Source organism: Chionomys nivalis, chromosome 19, assembly GCF_950005125.1.
Source record: "Chionomys nivalis chromosome 19, mChiNiv1.1, whole genome shotgun sequence".
NCBI classification, from domain to species: domain Eukaryota; kingdom Metazoa; phylum Chordata; class Mammalia; order Rodentia; family Cricetidae; genus Chionomys; species Chionomys nivalis.
In genome coordinates, this window is record NC_080104.1 from 19,793,929 (window position 1) to 19,812,377 (window position 18,449).

General features: G+C 41.6%; 1 protein-coding gene across 1 annotated transcript; it reads right to left on the minus strand.

Moving 5' to 3' along the window:
* Nucleotides 1–256: 256 nt before the first annotated feature.
* Nucleotides 257–17,966, minus strand: LOC130890586 (glutathione S-transferase alpha-3). The gene is made up of 7 exons (XM_057794664.1): nucleotides 17,930–17,966; nucleotides 11,932–12,039; nucleotides 8,085–8,136; nucleotides 6,577–6,709; nucleotides 5,317–5,458; nucleotides 2,515–2,646; nucleotides 257–690 (listed from the first exon to the last, which is right to left on the minus strand). The coding sequence occupies exons 2-7, from the start codon at nucleotides 12,016–12,018 to the stop codon at nucleotides 571–573; spliced, it is 666 nt and encodes a 221-aa protein (XP_057650647.1). The 5' UTR covers nucleotides 12,019–12,039; nucleotides 17,930–17,966; the 3' UTR covers nucleotides 257–570.
* Nucleotides 17,967–18,449: the final 483 nt, after the last annotated feature.

Here is an 18,449-nt window from a genome sequence, read left to right on the forward strand (position 1 = left end):
ACTTTTTATTACAACATTTATTACATTTTTTACAATAATTTGAGCTCCTGGGGCTAGGGAAATGATTATATTTGCGCTATTCATCATTCATGTGGACCGAGGAGGAATGAATGCTCTATATTGAACATAAATATACTGTTTGAGAACATGAATAAGAAAAAGGCTATGTAGTTGAAGGAAACAGTTCTTCACTGTGTGAGTATGAGCGTGCATGCGTGTATTTGGTCAGCAAGAGCACTAGTCATAAGGAAAGATTATATCTGTATGAACCAGGGTTTGACATGAAGGTTTCTACTTACTTGTGTTTAACAAGGATATGTCAACTATTTCATGGTGATATTGAATACTCCAGAGTCTAAGAAGCTTATTCTGTTTTATTGAAATTCAAAGAAATTTTCCAGGAAGTGATCATGATTTCAGTTTTGAATACACCAAATAGCAAAATGCACAAGCCTCAGAAAACCTGTTGGCCCCACAATAAGCAGGAACAACATTTAATTAAAGCACTTCATTGTTGCAAAGCTTTAGAAGGCTGGCCTTGGGGCTGTTACGCAGCCCTGTTTGCCTGATTTAATGGAAAATCTTCATTGCTGATTCTACACACTTCTCATCCTCCAAAGGCTTCCTCTGGCTGCCAGGCTGAAGAAACTTCTTCACTGTAGGGAGGTTGCTGACTCTGGTTCTCAGTGCCTGCAACAAACAAATCAGAGCCTCAGAGAGCAGCTGAAGAAAAAGCTAATATTACATGTGCAGTCCTGCACCCCTGCCTGTCAAAAGACCAACTGATCCCCTCCATCAGCAGCAGGTGGAGGTCGGAGGCAGATACTCAGGGAGGATGAAGTTGAGAAGGGAAACAAATAGAGACCCCCCCCCCATGTATCTTAAAGACACATTCTGCTCCCGGCGTCCTCATGTTTGCACTTTAACCCTGTAGACTCATCACTTCTCTACAATTTAAGGACGAACAGTTTATTTCCCCGATGTTGTTGATACCTAGACAGACCCAAATAGGTAAAACAATGATCTGGGTCAATAGGGTCTGAAGCAGTGGTAGAAAATAGAATGGAAAACGTGGGTCCAGTCACAACCAACTGTCACCCTGAGGATGGGAAGTGGGAATTGCAGGGGCTGGCAGGAGAGTCCACTGGTTACAGCACTTGTCTGGTGGATGCAAGGGTTAATCACTAGTGCCACATAAAACAAAGTCAAATAAAGCCAGTAGGGGAGCTGCAGGATGCTCAGTGGGCAAAGTGCCTGCTATGCAAGCATAAGGATGCCCAGAACCCACATAAAAGCAAGTACCATAGTGTGTGTCTTTGCCCCAGGGCTGTGGTGCAGAGGGTGGAGAAGACAGCTCTGAAATTCATTGATCAGTCAGCCTAGCTGAACAGATGAGCTCCTGGCTAAGTGGCCAACTCCTCAAAAGATTGTCAGAGCCCCTTCTGGCAGCAATCAGCAAGGTGCACCTGGGAGGGGGTGCAAGGTTACAGGAAACGGCAGATTAAGAGAAATAAAGATAGAAACATAGGATAGACTGGGAGGATTGAAGATAAATACCAAACAGCACCAAGTTTATTTCTCAGCCAGCAAATTACTAGTAACAGGCAAAGCGCAGAACAAAGGGCAGTCCCATCAGCTACCCACCTCCCTGCACTGTCCTTGGGAGGAAGCTCAAGCAGGTGCATTATCTCATTCAGCTGAATACATTCTAATCTCTAAGGAGGAGTGCCTCTAACTGGCGTATCCATCCCAAATCTTAACAGATAATGTGTTCTCTTAATAGATAAGGCGTCCTTTCATCTGAGCAAAAATGTTCTTTCTTCTGGGATTAATCAGAACTTTCTCACAGCCCTGAAGGATACAGGCAGAGCGAGCGAGCTTCAACTCAAATGACTTCTTTAAGACAGTAATGACTACAGCTAGAAGCTGGGTCCCACATGGGCTCCCACAAAAGACATGATGGAGAGTGTTCCAAGAAGGCATCCTATGTAAACCCCTGTGTTCCATATGCATAAGAACATTCATACACACCAGATGAACACATGCGTACAACTCATGCAAAGACACACACACGCACACACACACACACGTGCTCACACAAACAGACAAAGTTCTTGGATTGTGGAAATATGTCAGTGAGGGAGGCTACTGTAGAGATAAATGCAAGGTTTGATAACACAGACGTTTGAAAAGACCTCCCCAGATAGGTTCAGGGTGGAAGGACAAGGCTACAGCAGTGAAAGAGAGAATCTTATTGAAATCAGGGTCAAAACCAAGCTGGAATAGGTTATGGGGAGAGGGCGCGAAGCCTTAAGCTCTTTTCATCATACAAGACAAAGTGTACTTCCTAAGATAGCGGGTGTCTCAGATCTAGGGTCTAAAATCTCATTTTGTAGGTATAACCAGGGACAATGAATAGCTATGAAGGCGGGAGGAACCTAGAAGTTGGGTCAAACCATTGTATCCCATGAGGTAAGGTCTGGGCTGCCCCTCAGAGTGTTTGAAATAGAGCACCTTCAGCAGAGGGAAGTTGGCCAAAGCACTGGGGTCCAGCTCTTCCACATGGTAGAGAAGTTTAACCAGGTAAACATCCGCACTGCTCAGCTTGTTGCCAACGAGATAATCTTGTCCATGGCTCTTTAACACCTGTGGGATTCAAGATGTTAGTTAGATATTGAAGACTAACAGCCATCAGAACGGGGCCTCTATGGCTTTTTCCGAGCTTCTCAAATCAGATTCCCTTCTCCTGCCTTTTCATGTGTGTATGGAACCCCACACTTTTCTGTCAGTTCTGACTCACAAACAAAATCAAGAAGCAGAGCTTCACCCATTATTTTGCCATCTGTCCATCGCTGCTTTTCATATATGTTCAAAACTTTCTAGTCTCTCTGTTTCTTCCTGCCTCCCTATTAAAGAGGCGAAGCTCTGACATTTGAGGGTGTCCCCTAATTGTACTCTGCAGTCTCTTAGTGGGAAGTGGTGTCACCTGTGTGAATATGCCCTTCACACCTGAGTCGACCGCTTCGGTGACTACATTCCTTCCTGTTCTGCTCTCCCAGTGTCCTCATATCTACAGCATCAAGAGTAAGCTTGATCCTTTTCTCCTCTGCAACACTAGCTCAGGTTTTTTATCCTAGGCATCCTCCTTCTGCAGTGCTGAAGCAACAAAGAGTTCACTGCGTGTGTGCCTCCAATTAATTTGAGAATGCTAGGGGAAAAAAAAACCATTGTGGAAAGAAGATTGTGTGGGTGGGGGAGGGGAGAAATGAACTCATACAACAAAACCAGCACCACAGGATGCTGAATTCAGCATCATGTAGATGATACCCATGTATTCACGTGTTCTTTAATCTAACTAGCTTCCTTCCTTCCTTCCTTCCTTCCTTCCTTCCTTCCTTCTTCTTTTTCTATTTTGAAGACAGGGTTTGCTGTAGCCCACGCTGGCCTCAAACTCACTGTGTACTTAACCTAGTCTCGAACTGATCCTCCATCTTCTACATCTTGAGCTTGGCCTACATGCTTGTATCACCATGCCTATTTCTACCTTTGTATATGAATGAAAGTCTTCATAAAAATTATTTGAATAATATGCAATATTTCTTAAGATAATCCTACAATGTTAAAGTCATGAAGAATAAAAAGTTCACCATAGCACTCCCAATTAAAAATAATATGTTATCAAATACATATCATATAATGTATACCTATAGAAATCTGAATGACTTCTTGGAAAAAGAACCAAATGATACTATAATTTACATGTCTTATTGATCATCAAGGGGCTTGTTTTCACTGTATAGGAGACAAGCTGTAATGAATAGAGAGCATCTCTTCCTGGGATAAATCCTAATCTGTCAGATCCCAAAGGCCAAGAGGGAGAATCGGAGGAAATGGACATCTATATTATTAGCTGTGCCCTGGATCCGATAAACATCAATGAATTCAGATTTGTTGAATGAACGAAGGAAGAATAATCTATTGCTAAGTAAGTTTTTACAGAACAAATGAGGACAATATGAGCTATTTGCTGAAATACCTCAGCATTGCTGAAACCTGCAGAATAAAGGAGAAATGGAGGAGAAATGCTGTGGGCAGTGAGGCAGAGGTGAATGGCCTTCCGAAGCCAAATGCTTCTTCCTCTGTCTGCAAGGCTCCTGCCACACTGACATAGACATTCCTTCTTGTTCGGTTTGGCCTGACATAGTGTGTTTCTAAAACATGGCCTCTTCATTTGTAACTGGAACTCGAAGTAGGAGGGCACACATACAACAAACACACGTACACATGGATATGAAAATAGAACTTAATTCCCTTATTCTTATGCAACTTTCTCTGAAAAATCCAAGAGATATGTTGTTAATTCTGGCAATCAGTTTTTCTTCACATCTCCTCACTGTCTCTTGCCTTCCATGGCTCTGTCAAGATTGTGTAGTCTCTCTGCATCCATTCTGAAGCAGTACGATACTCTCCTAATGGGAACCTGTTTCAGGTCTCCCTATTCTTGGGGTAGAAGAATATTTTCTGATGTGTTACTCTCATTTTGATGCCCCTGAGTCAAAAGACTGCAGAGTTCTGTTCAATCAGGTCCAGCCTCTAGTGTGGCTCAGATGCTTACATAGTCCAAGCTCTAAATTTCACTGTGAAATCTGTCAGAAAAATTCTATGGTGAGTCACAGCAAAATAGAATTTTGTGGAAACATAAAGTGACGCTACTTCCCACTAAGAGACTGCAGAGTCAGTTATGGGACAACCTCAAATGTCAGAGCTTCACCCCTTTAAAGGGGAGGCAGGAAGCTGGAACAGAAAGTTTCGGACATGTATGAGAAGCAGCGACGGACAGATGGCTAAATAATGGGTGAAGATCTGCTTCTTGATTTTGCTCTAACGATGTCAATAGCTCTTTATATTCCACATTTACACAATGCCTGGAGTGCTTGGGTGCTGAATTAACAACAATGAAGTGCATTGTGGGAGTGAAGACCAACAACCCAAGGACACCCAGACCCTTTTCCTCTTGCCTCCTTTGGGACTGCAGATCTGTTTCTCCCCAAAACCAAGATGGTAAGAACTATAGCCCACAGAATGATGCTGTTAGTAAATAGGACAGTTGAGGGGGGAATAGATCCAGGTTAAGTGTTCATGAATGGCATTCCTTCTCCTAGCAACGGGGGCATCAGAGAGCTGGAACCCCCACCTGCCATTGAACACACAGACAGAAAGCAGGCATTTTTTGCTGCAGCTTTGTTAGCTGCTCAGATGTCCCTGAGGGCAAATAGACCCTATGAATACTCTAAAGCTCAAGCAACTTGCACTCACCTTTTCATAGGCAGGGAAGTAACGGTTCCTTGCCTTGTCCTTGACCTTGGCAAGGTTTCCCTCTTTTTCCTCTTTGGGAATGTAAGGTTGATGGAGAACCAGTTCATCCAGATCCATCATACCTTCAGTATACATATCAATGCTGAAAAACAGACATGTGTTCTGCCACATCCCTCTTGCCTCAGATCTTATACTTGAAAAACATAAAAGGCATTGGTAAAATAGCTCTCCTCTAATGGGGATATGGAGCCCATAATAATAGATTTTTTATGCTGATTATCAGTCATTTTAGAACTTTTTTTGGAGACAGGATCCCTTTATGCAGCTTGCCTGGCCTGTAGACTATGTAGAGAGACTGGCCTCAAACACAGAATTCTCCTGCCTTTTTCACTGAGTGCTGAGATACAGGCAAACACCACCAGCTCCACTAACATTCCATTCTGAATGACCTGAAGGGCTAGTAAGCAATGCTCTTCTCGTCATCGATTCTTCTGTTAAAATTTGACTAATTTTCTACTTTTTGAATATTACGCTTCTTGAACAAAAATAACACATCTATGAACAATCACTTCAAAGGATGTTTTTTTATTGCTCTTGTGTACTTATCTGGTAATGAAATTTCTTGATTATTAGTGACCTGGTGCTTCACTTTTAGAGAAAAACCCACCGTTCCATGTAAGATTTGGTGTAAATGGTGTGATTCTAACACAGGAGAGAGGATCCCTCTCCATCAGCCTTGACAGCTCTGAACAGCATCCCAGAAAAAGCTTCATGCAACCCTGGTGTCCCTGTGTCTGACTCTATGAGCCACAATCAGCCTGACTGTATGAAGACTCACATGGTAACCTAGGGTCATGACTGTAATTATCAGGACTGGAATATCAGCCCTTTGGAACCTTCTCTTTACTGCTAGTCAAAGATGTAGCATGAATAATAAAAACCCAGAGACAGAAATTGGGTTTCAACCTGAAAACCAGAAAAGTAAAGCAGTCAAATCACTAGAGAAGTCTTACCTCTAACAAGCTATTGACTAGAATGTTGCTTCTGAAGACTAATCAAAGGGAAACCGGACTCCACCATCTTCTATTCCACATGACACACCCAACCCCTCCTATTCTTCCCTCCATTCCATAGCGTTCTTCTTAACTGAAGTCAGTGTATGCATGCCCAAACACCCAGGCATTGTGTCATAAATCCTTTGCCATGGTTCTGTTCATTCAAGACAGAACATTAATATTTCCCAGAGTAAATGCATCATACATAGCTCTCTCCTTCATGTCCTTCCCATAGAGGTTGTATTTGGTGGCGATGTAGTTGAGAATGGCTCTGCACTGCACCAGCTTCATCCCATCGATCTCTACCATGGGCACTTGTTGGAACATCAAACTCCCATCTATCAGATGAATCAAAGAGAAAAAAGCATAAGATGTTTATGGGCATATTATATACATACACACACACATACCACAGACACACATATGTCTGTTAATCCATGGTCAGACACACTCCAAACTTCAAAACAAAAGGTATCTGATAAAAGAACAGAAAATTATAAAACAATTAATTACTTGATAACTAACTTTTCAGTGAATAGCATTTATGTATTTTTTGTTTTCTGTGTCTTTAGTGTCTAAGTTCTTGAATCTTATCTTATTGATGTTTTAATTTCGTATTGACAGTACTTCTGTATTTGCTGCACAGGATGTGATGGTGTGTTTAACTCATGTTCAAGTGTATTTTGGGATGAAGTTGAAGGAGGTATAACTGTACCATTAGTTGTTACTCTGAAAATAAAAAGAGGGCCTCAGAGTCTCTGACTGTTCATGACATCAAGTAAAGGTCATAAAGCTGCTTCTGTGTAGGTTTCCTGTGTGTTTTCACTGACACCAAGGGTCAGTATGTGCTGGGTAGGCCCGAAACCCTCACACATCTGTGTTGATCTTCCTCCTGATCTCTCTCCTCCTCCCTGACAGTATTCCACATGATCAGCATAACCTTTCTGTTAACCCTATAATGCAGTATTGCTAGGGAATTAGTTTGTAAAACCCATTAGAACTCAGGATAAGTGGCTGACATATTTGCTTCTGGCATCTAGTGAATTTATTGTGGATGGAAGGCTGTTTGTGAACCCAAGCTAACTGCAACAAGCATGGAAAAACAGAGACAGGTCATTCATACAGCTTTAAGGATGGTTTCAGCAAACACAGAGAGAATTTCAGCCCTTTTAACTGAGATATTTACCAGATCTGTGATGTGGGATGGTCTTCTGTATGCTGTGAATATGTGTTGCTTTTATTGGTTGATGAATAAAACTGCTTTGGCCTATGACAGGGCAGAATATAGCTAGGCAGGAAAGCTAAACTGAATACAGGGAGAAAGAAGGTGGGACCAAGAGAGTCACCATCCAGCCACCGAAGAAACAATATGACAGAGCACCACTGGTAAGCCACAGGCCTCATGGCAATAAACATATTAATAGAAATGGGTCTATTTAGTTATAAGAGCTAGTTATAGTAAGCCTGAGCTAATAGGTCAAACAGTTTGTAATTAATATTAAGCTTCAGGGTCGTTATTTTAGAAGCAGCTGCAGGACTGGGTGAGACACGGAAAAGTCTCCAGATACAAATGCTCACAGAGACCCATGACATACAATTTACCACGCTTCCGTCAATTACTCTCTGATAATTTCCTCCGCTTAGATAGGTAATGTCTAGTGATTAAACTTCCATGAGAAACCCTCTCGGGGACATTCAGATCTTTGTTCTTACCATTTCTTAACCTTTCCAGATCATCCCGAGTTCTCAGAAACTTTTCTTCAAACTAGAATACATAAAGAATAAATTCATCTTAATTAATTTCATTGTATTTCAGGCTTTTCACTTTAATGCCTCTGATCTGAAGATAATATAAGAGAAGAAAGATATTTTTTAATTTATCAAGGACACAGGTGAACTAATCAGGGCTTGTGGGAATCGAGAGCAGATCTTTTAAGAAAGGAGTTGTGGTCACTACACATTGCTTCTCCTTCCTGTAGTCAACGCCGTCTTTTCCAGAACTCTACCTATGTAGCTGATTAAGGCATAGGGTATAGGAATGCAAGAGGAAGGGAAATACTGCACAGTCCAGCCAAACATTCATGGAAAGAGTCATCATGACATGAGACTCTTGATGTTATGTTTGCTTACATGGCTCATGCTCACAGTAAGACGGTGTAACAACACAGGAAAGACTTCCTTTAGTCATCTGTAAATTAGAGGAAGTGTATTCTTCTTTAGAAGAATTGTAGGAATCCCAGAGAACCTAGACAACAAAGAGGGCTCTAAGAGAAACATACATGGATCTAACCTACGTGGGAAGTAGAAAAAGACAGGATCTCCTGAACAAATTGGAAGCATGGGGATCATGGGACAGGGTAGAAAGAGAGGGAAGGAAGGGGGGAAGGTGGAGAAAAATATATGGCTCAGTAAAAGCAATTTAAAAAAAGAATAGTGGGGTGTTTTCAAAACACTCAGTACCTCTCTTGCCCCACAGAAAGCAAGTATTATTACGTAATACAGTAATATTATTGTCAGTGACTTTTCGACTTTTCTGGAGTTTCTGGTTGTAAGATGTCAGGACATTGGGGTAATTGAGCATGCTCCATGGATCAGTCTCTTGTGGATCTATATGATCACATGGTATCACACTCCGGGCCCCAGGAGAGTGGGCAAGGTGGGATGGGGCTGGAGTGTGATGTTGATGGTGAGGCTGCTGATGATGGGTGGGCTATAGTGACCATCATGTGTGCACAGTAGATCACTACCAGAGGATCCAGGCGACTTGTTCTCAGCAGGCTCTTCTGTCACGCTGAGAGGCAGGAGGGGAAGATGGCAGCACTGCCACTTGCTCTTTCTGCACTGAGCTCACTATGCCATGAGGCTTGGAACTCTTGAAACACAAGGCTGCCGTCTGGTTACTTGGGAGAATATTGACCGTTTGTATAAAGGAAACAGGCTGTGACGGCGCTACAGGTTTCTTCTGTTTCTTTTAGAAGCTATTAACCTAAACTTAATATCTTGCAAGAGATAAAAATGTCTTAGAAGGTATTGACTTATCAGGACACTAGCTTCTACCAATCTGAGAGCAGAGAATGTCATTTGAGATTCTGTTAGGCCTGGAGAATAGCTCCCCTCACCTCCTTGGCCCTGCCTCTCTGGTGTGCCCATCAATGCTTTTGAAACTTGCCTTGATTCATGACTTTCTTTGTTCTGTAAAACTATAAAACCCAGTAAAACTGCTTTTTTGTGTTAGTAATCTTTGGTCATTTTCATTTTTCTGGTTGTTTGAATAGGTATGGCCCCTATGGACTCGTATTTGAGTGCTTGACCCATAGGAAGTGGCACTATTAGGAAGTATGACCTAATTGGAGTAGGTGTGACCTTGTTGGAGTAAGTGTGTCACTGTGGGGGTGGGCTTTGAGGTCTCATATGCTCAAGGTACATCCAGTGTGGTAGACAGTTCACTTCCTATTTGTCTGCAGTTCAAGATGAAGAACTCTCAGCTCCTTCTTCAGCACCATGTCTGCCTATATGCCACCATGACCCATCATGGTGATAATAGAATAAATTCTGAAACTATAAGTCAGCCCTTATTATTAGAGTAGCTGTGCTCATGGTGTGTCACTTCACAGTAATAGAAACCCTAAGACAATCTTAGAACATGGACTTTAGGGTAGCCTAAATCTGTGTTGCTTGGCAATGGTCACTGGAATGGCTCCAGAATAAACTGTCTCTGATTCCTTTTAAGAGGAGAGCTGTGGTTCTTATGCTGACAGTGTGCATCCCAAAGGTCAGCACTACATCTGTCCTTTCACAGCCTGTATCCGCAGGACCCAGCAGACAGCCTGACGTCTCTGGATAATAGGAACGAACCTGTTTCATGGTTAACAGAAGGTTTGTACATTGTCTCCTGCCCATCCCTCTTCCGGAGCATGTATTTGCATTGTAATTACATTAATTTTTTAAGAGTGTATGCTTCAGTACTTTTACTGTTGCCATGTTGAATACGTATACAGGTAACAGAAAATTATTATGTTCCTCACTGCACCTCTCACTTACTTTCAACAATTGTCAACTCAAGTGACAGAGTTTCATATATACCTCTTCTTTTGTAATCTCTTGAAGACATTGTCCTTAGAGAGGACAACAATTCATGCGTGTCACTGTCCCAGGACTTTCCAGTAGGACAAGGTATGGAGGAAGAGGATGGTGACTCCAATGATCCAGGCCACCATGGGACTGAGGCTAATGTGTCTGTATAAGTACTGATAAATTGGACATCTTTTAGTGTTTTTGAAGAGTTGTTTTTTATTCCCTCTCTCATTTCTGGTGTGTTTGTGAGTGTGTGTGTGTGTGTGAGTGTGTGTGTGTGTGAGTGTGTGTGCGTGCGTGCGTGTGTGTGTGTGTGTGTGTGTGTGTGTATGGAGGCTGGGAGAACTCACAGATTTGGACTTGGAGTTACAGGGGTTGTCACTGCCTGAAGTGAGTGCTGGGAACTGAACTCAGGTCCTATGGAAGAGTTGCAAGTGCTCTTTTTTTCCATTTTCATGAAGAAATTGTTTTGATTGAGCTATATATTTTTCTCTGCTCCCCCTCATTTCTTCTCTCCTCCTCTTTTACCATGGTCCCATGGTACCCATGCTCCCAATTTACTCAGGAGATCTTGTCTTTTTCTATTTCCCACATAGATTAGATCTATGTATATCTCTCTTAGGATCATCTTTGTTGTCTAGGTTCTCTGGGGTTGTGAATTATAGGCTGGTTTTTCTTTACGTCTAAAAGCAACTTATGAGTGAGTACATATTTTATATACATATATATATATATATATGTATGTATGTATGTATGTATGTATATCTTTCTCGGTCTGGATTATCTCACTCAATATGATGTTTTCAAGATCCATCCATCTGCCTGCAAATTTCAAGATGTCATTATTTTTTTCCACTGTGTAGTACTCCATTGTGTAAATTTACCACATTTTTCTATCCTTTCTTTAGTCAAGGGGCATTTAGGTTGTTTCCGGATTCTGGCTATGACAAACAAAGCTGCTATGAACATAGTTGAGCACATGTCCTTTGGCACAATTGAGCATCCTTTGGATATATACTCAAAAGTGATATTGCTGGGTCTAGAAGAAGGTTGTTTTCTAAATTTCTGAGAAATCACTCCTGATATCAAAAGTGTCTGTACCAGCTTGTACTCCCACCAATGCAGGAATGTTCCCTTTACCCCACACCCTCTCCTGCATAAGTTATCATCAGTGTTTTTGATCTTGGCCAGTCTCACGGGTGTAAGATGGAATCTCAGACTTGTTTTGATTTGCATTTCTCTGATGGCATTTCCTTAAGAGTCTTTCGTCAGTTTTAGATTCATCTTTTGAGAGTGCTCTTAACTGCTGAGAAGTTAATTGCTAATGAAAACAATTAATAATTTATTAGGATAAATATGGGGGTCACTTAATATTTGGCAGGTTTTAATTTAGGTCATCCAGGAAGACACTTTGATGGTTCATATGAGGAAAATTTGGTAAAGTCGATTTCACGTTCAACTTAAAATGACTCAGGTCAGAACATACCTCTACTCCAGCTGCAGCCAAGAGCCACCGGATAGACTCCATTCTACCCCGGCCATCGAAATAGTGAAGGACCGGCTTCCCTGCCATGGCAGCAATCGGTTTGTTTTCCTAAACAGGAATGAAACACACCTTATTCTTAAGTCTGTCCTGTCAGGGTGTTTGGACAGCAGCTACACTGAAGAGATGTCTGCCTTCCTCATAGCAGGGTTGGAGACATTCCAGGAATATGTTCCTTGATCAAAGTCGTTACTCATCGAGAACCACCCTTTGATTGTACCAAACCAGTTTAGTGTCTCCATTGGTTAAAATGTGACTTTCTAAAAACTGGTTTATTTGTCAGATTGGAGGATAATGTGTGGGACCCAAGAGGCAAACAGAGTACCAGCAAACTACAGTTCATTGTAGACCTCTAGTGGTCCCATCCATTACACCCCACTCTTGCTTTCTGTCTCCCCTTCTTCCTCCTCATCTTGGTGAAGGTCTAACCCAGGCTTTACATACACTAGACAAACTCTATAATCCTGAGCTACATGCCCAGCTCAGATCCTTTCTGACATACCATCTTTAATAATCACATGACCACATGAACTGGCTATTTCTCATTATTCAGTTAAGGAAACTGAATATCAGATAACTTCAATACATTGTTCACAATCACAGCAAACCAATGGTACACATGAAAACTCACAGAGAGTAATAACACCAAGAAGGGTCTGTATCCTCGTGCAAGAAGGCTCATAACTGAGCACATTAAAACCCTAGAACCTGGCTTGTAGCAATGACCAGGGCAGCAGGCACTGTTCAGCCATTTGGCTGTTAGACTGCACTTGATCAAAAGCAGAGACTAGGATTCAAAAATGTATTTTACCACATGGAGAGTGTGTGCCAAGAATAACTCGGTTGTCCTCTAAAACTGCCATATTCTGCCAAGAGACATAAATTGCTTGTTTCTTTGGAATGTGGTTTTCTTTTTGTGTCTGCATTTCTAGGTGAAAGCCAGAAAAAGAGGTCTTGCTGAGTTCATTTTACAGAATACACAATCAAGTTCATGGGTGTTCATGTCTGTCACACTGGGTACTCTCATCAATTCATCTTCATTTTATCCTAATAAAAATTGTCTAATGGGACTTTTGAAACTTAGTTGCAGTGTAAGACTGTAGAGACAGGTGTCTAAGGCAGCCTGCCAAAAAGGAAGTGCTTTTTCCTGTATGCACGCTGCTATTCAAAACCAAAGATATTATTAATTATGATCTTGGTTATCAAAGTACGGTGGAAATCATTAGGTGTGTTATGAAATCCACTTTTTAAAGAAATAGAAGAGGATAGGAAGTGTCAGCATGCAGAAAGGGTTAAGTAAGTGGGTGTGTTTTAGTTAGCTGTGTGTGCACTGTGTGTGTGGATACATGCATGTGTCCATGTTCATTTGGTCATTGTGTGTAGATAAGGGATCCTGCGGAGTCCGTCAAGGGAATTTGATGCTCCCATTTCAGATGGCTTGAAGGTAGAACACAGCAAATATCAGAGAAAAAGAGCACTGGATCCTGGGATAGATGGAGCCAATGAGGTTAGGAGAGTAAACTAAACACCCAGGAGTCACTGAGACCAGAGGCTCCAGTGCTAGACTTGGGAGAATCTCCCTTTTCTTGTACAGACTCAAAGATTGTCAGAAAACCTTAACATTTCTTTTTGGAAAGTTTTGGTGTTGTGAAGTTTGAAACAATATCCTTGTCCTTACCAGCAGGTATATTTTTTAAAGTATGTGCACTTAGATTTAAACTAGCAAACTTCTATAAATAGCATCACTTATATAGAGAAATCCTAAGCTCCGACCTTTATGTTATAAAAACATTGACAATGCAATCATTCCATCATTGTTACAGTGTAGAATGTGAATATTTCATGTTCTTTTTCGGGGATAATTAGCAGGATGAAAGGGAGAGTGGAGGTCACTTGGCTTCAGGTATTTGATTGTTGGGGACACAGAGCCAAGTGATTCAAGTCTGCTCACTAATCCTATTACCATTAATAGAGGATCATGTTCCATAGTATTTCATCATAATGCTCTCCACGCTAACACTGTCCCTTTCCAAACAACAGCCTTCCAAAGGTCAATTCACGGCCAGAATGAAGCTCACACTCAGCCTCACAAAGTCAACAGAATGAGAACAAGAGAGACTGGATGTTTCGATGGGGTCTCAACATGATGCTCAGTCACAGTCAGTTCTGAGGAATAACCACCAAGTCTGCAACCACCATGGGAATGGTCCCTCATGCTCTACTTACAGAGGGTTTCCCCAGGATCAGAGAGAAACAGTACACTCCCACTCTCACAGCATTTGATCAACAACTTTCTCCTGCTACAGGTCAAGACTTCTCCGGTCCACCCTGGAGCCCTCCCTGAGCCCCATGCTGCTCTCCTGAGGGCCTACTGCCTATTTTCCCAGATTCCTTCAGCCGAGTCAAGGTTGAAGAAGGAAAAATGGAGCATCTAGTTCATGAATGCCTTTCTGCGAACAGCTTTTCAGGAACTGCAGAGAAAGAAAGTTTGGTAAAGATTTTCAGTACTTTCCTTTGAAGGCTTAAGGAACTCAGTATGATGAGAACTAACAGAACTCTGTTTATTCCATTAAGACAACTGGCTTCTGTGTGTGGTGGTGCACGACTATAACCCCAGTACTTGGGATGTTGAGGCAGAAGGATAAAGTGTGAGAGGCCATATATATATATATGATCTTGTCTCAAAATAAAAACAGCAAAACAAAATACAAATTAACTGAATGTAAAGAAGAAAAACTTTGAAAAGAAAACAAGATTCTTTTTTAAGAGAACAAATGAGTCCAGCAGTAAAGTAAATTCACATCTCTGGTGAATCACAACATCTTGTTAAGAGTGTCCAATGCTTAAGAGGTAGAAGGGAGTCTTGCAGATGAAGCCCATCCATTTAGAGACATGTTGACTCTGTAGGTTACTGAATCAGAGTCTCAGTTTCTCTTCTGACTACAGAGACAGTTACAGCTGCCTACCTTCAGGGACCATTGACAAATACAATAAATGAATATATATATATATATATGTATATATATATATATATATATCACTCATAAGAAAAGCATTGTACAAGCATGCTGCCATTGCCCTAAGTCCAAGAAGACGAGCATGTGTTTGAACACATCAGCAACCCCATGTAAAGCAATCGCAATGCATCACAGAATGAACACTGTCTGATTTGGCCTTTTCCCGGTAAGGTTTTGCAGGTATTCATATGCTTTGTGCAAACCAGCAGAGCAGAATGTGGTCAAAAGTAACTTCATGTTCCTGTTTCTAGGAAACTCCACCTACAGATTGTGATTCAGATGGCTAAGCAAGTGACACATAGGAGAGGGCAAGTCAGCTAAGAGAATGGGGGACACTATCCCTTTGACTGGGGTTGGGTTGCTATGTGCTAGAAAGAGTTGATTTTGAAGATCTGAGATGCCCCTTCCTTCCTTCAAATGGACCACATCTCACACAAGCATTACTATACAGCATCTTGCCAGTCTGATCTTCTATAACATCTATTCAGTATCGTTTTCCAGAGAATTATTTTTTGTGAATTGTTAGACCTGGTTAGTTTGAAATCTGGACTTTCAGAAAATCTCACAGTCTCTCTTCTATAATAGTCCATTTCCTCCAAGCAGTAAATTTGTTCCACGGTATTGTTGACTTTCACATTCTAACAAACTGCATTCTAGCTAACTGCCAAATGCTGCAATTCTTGTCCCTTCTTTCATGCTTTTCAAGGGCTAGTCCTTGAGAAGTTAGGTCCTTCACTGATCTTCAGCCAGAGTTCAGCATGCTTCCCTGCTGCCGAGACTGGGAAGACCTTGGGCTGTCACAGGCTGAAGATAGGGAATATACATATGAAATACTCTTGGGTGGTGGAGGTCAGAATCCCACTCAACATCCTCAAACAGGGAATGAATCCATTCATAGGAAGGGTAAGCCTGTCAAAATGGGTAGTGTTGTGTAGCTATTTCCTCTGAACTAAAATATAGTATTATGAAGAAAAGAACTAAGCTTAGGGGTCTAAGGAAGCTAAGGAAACACAAGAGTTAAAGGAAGATCATAAAAACTACCAGATACACAAGGCAACGCCCCACGCTGATAAACGCAGTCAACAATTGATGGGAAAGGTTCGTCTTCAGTGGAGCTTCTGACATCCCAGGCAAGAAGCTCTAGGAGGCAACTTTGAGTCATTACAAACCCTGTTGAGTCACCCATGGTTCTAGAAGTCACCTCAGTAAAGTCCTTAGTTCACCAAGCTAGATGTGGATGAGAGAGTTTTCTTCATTTGTCAGTGGTGCCCTATCTGGGGTCAGTAGATACTTTTTCAAGTCTTCCCAGGAAGGACACACAAATGACAGTGGTGCTGAGGTTGGGCAACTCTGTCCCTGCCATTAGTCTACTGTGCTAGGAGATGCTTGAATCCTACAGAGAGGATGTCACTGGTGATCTGATTAGTTAGTGGCAAACTGATAAAAATCTTGACATGTAAAACGATTTGTTTCTATAGCAATAAATCTCAGCTTGGATTTCCTAGCCTACATGGTTTTAGGACATAGTTGCTGGCAGTGAGAGATGTAGCTCGATGGGTGCCAGCTGTAGTTGCTCAAAGAGTGTTACTCAGAGACTCTGCTCACTGGAAGCTGGGATACTTGGACTGATGCCCCAGAGAAGGATTTCCGCGTATGTCAGCATAAAGCAAAGTTGTAACTCATAAAGAAAGGGCCCTGTCTTCCACTCAAGGCTCAGCCAACTTCTGAGCACAGTAGAGTAGAAGAGCAGGTAGAAAGAATCTACAAACTGGAAAATGGGGAGGGGGCTGTCAAGTGCCATCCTCCTGGCATGACATGGCTGTTGCATACTTGAACGCTTGAACCCATGACCATCACGGTTACCTGAACAAAATCAATGCAGTTAAAAGTTGCAGTATGAGAGAGAAGGGGCTCCCAGTGTTCCATACCTAATTGAAGAGCTATTGGGAGCTGACAGCTACTGAGAAAGTGGCAGCCACTTCTCCCTTGGTGGTCACCTTTGGTAGGCTCCTCATGACCCAGTGAATGGCCCACATCTATGTGCATTTGGGCAAAACTAATAGACCTCAATGGGTGGTAAAGCAAGAAGATGTCTGGGAGCTGGAGGGAGATGCATGTAGACATGGCAGATGGAGTTAAAAAGAGGGAGCAAGAGAGGGAGCGGGGAGTAGGTATGGCCAAGATACTTCGTACATATAATGAAAAGAAAATAAACTCTGAAAATCCATTGCCTAAAAATGGTCTTAGAGTAGATTAAATTAGAGAAAATGTGGAAAATGTGGGAGGGAGAGAGGGAAACAGAAGGGAGAGAGGAAAGGAGGGAGCAGGCAGAGAGAGAAAGGGGAAGGTGGAGGAGGAGGAGGACTATTTGTGGCAAGGGAGGAGACTAGCAAAAGAGAAAGGGCAAGAGAGGGCAGCAGGGATAAATACATTCAATGCGTAATGATGCACTCAATAGCAAGTATTTTGACGAACTCAGTTACTTTATATAGGGAGTGTACACTCACTATTTCTGAAAAAGAAAAGGGTAGTTGTATATACACAAGTGTATGTATAGGTAGAGAGCTATAGAGAAAAACAGAGAAATAAAGACACACACACACACACAGAGAGAGAGAGAGAGAGAGAGAGCTGTCTTAACAATAGCTATCCACACATAGTTACATTAAATTCATAGTTATAACTGTCCAAAGCATTAAAAAGTTAGACAGTATGTTTAGAGATGCTTGCTTTTATTCAGAGTTTTCCCATAGTAAAATAGATTGTACATGGTTCTTGATTGCTCTGATATGTGCTTTACGGGACATATTCCACTGAGTTATAGGCAGATAAAATAGAATACAAGTCAAAACTTGTCATGTGTGTGTGTGCATAATGGTGTGTGCATGTGTGTATTAGGAAAATTGATTTGATTTAGTACTTACCTTGTGAAAAAGCTGTTCACTCTAAGGAACTCCACAGCAAAAAAAAAAAAAAAAAAGAGTTCCTGTTGTTTTATAGGCTAGTTCTTAATTTGAATAAGCCCTTCCCAGTTAAAGGGAGACAATCCAATAAGAGAAAAGCTGCACCCACATCTCCCAGCGGCCAGAAGTTTCTATGAGAGATTAGAAGAAAAGTGCAAAGTCATGCCTGGGTTGCTAAAATTTTGGTTAATGTGTTACTTCTTCAATGCTGATAGTGGAGACCTTGAAGAATGGAATTCAGATAGATTTAACTCTCTGTGTGTCAGTGAGGATAGACTTCACAAGAAACTCCCTGTGAGGTTTTCGTGCATAGCAGGCAAGGGCTAAAATAAGTGAAAAATCTCTAAGTAAGCTGGGAGGTGCGGTAACAAATACAAAATTAAAGTAGTATATATAGCCAACCCCAAATCATCTATCATTCATGTTCAGAAATTGCCACGTTTTGTGAACTATGCTAAAGAGTAAGTTAATAATATACCCA

What these genes read in the sequence shown, in the direction of transcription:
- LOC130890586 (XM_057794664.1), bottom strand. Translation starts at nt 12,018, where the DNA reads ATGGCAGGGAAGCCGGTCCTTCACTATTTCGATGGCCGGGGTAGAATG. An exon ending in TGGCTGCAGCTGGAGTAGAG is followed by an intron (nt 8,137 to 11,931) that starts GTATGTTCTGAC and finishes TATGTATTCTAG; the next exon opens with TTTGAAGAAAAGTTTCTGAG. An exon ending in CCAACTTCCCTCTGCTGAAG is followed by an intron (nt 691 to 2,514) that starts GTGCTCTATTTC and finishes TGTTTGTTGCAG; the next exon opens with GCACTGAGAACCAGAGTCAG.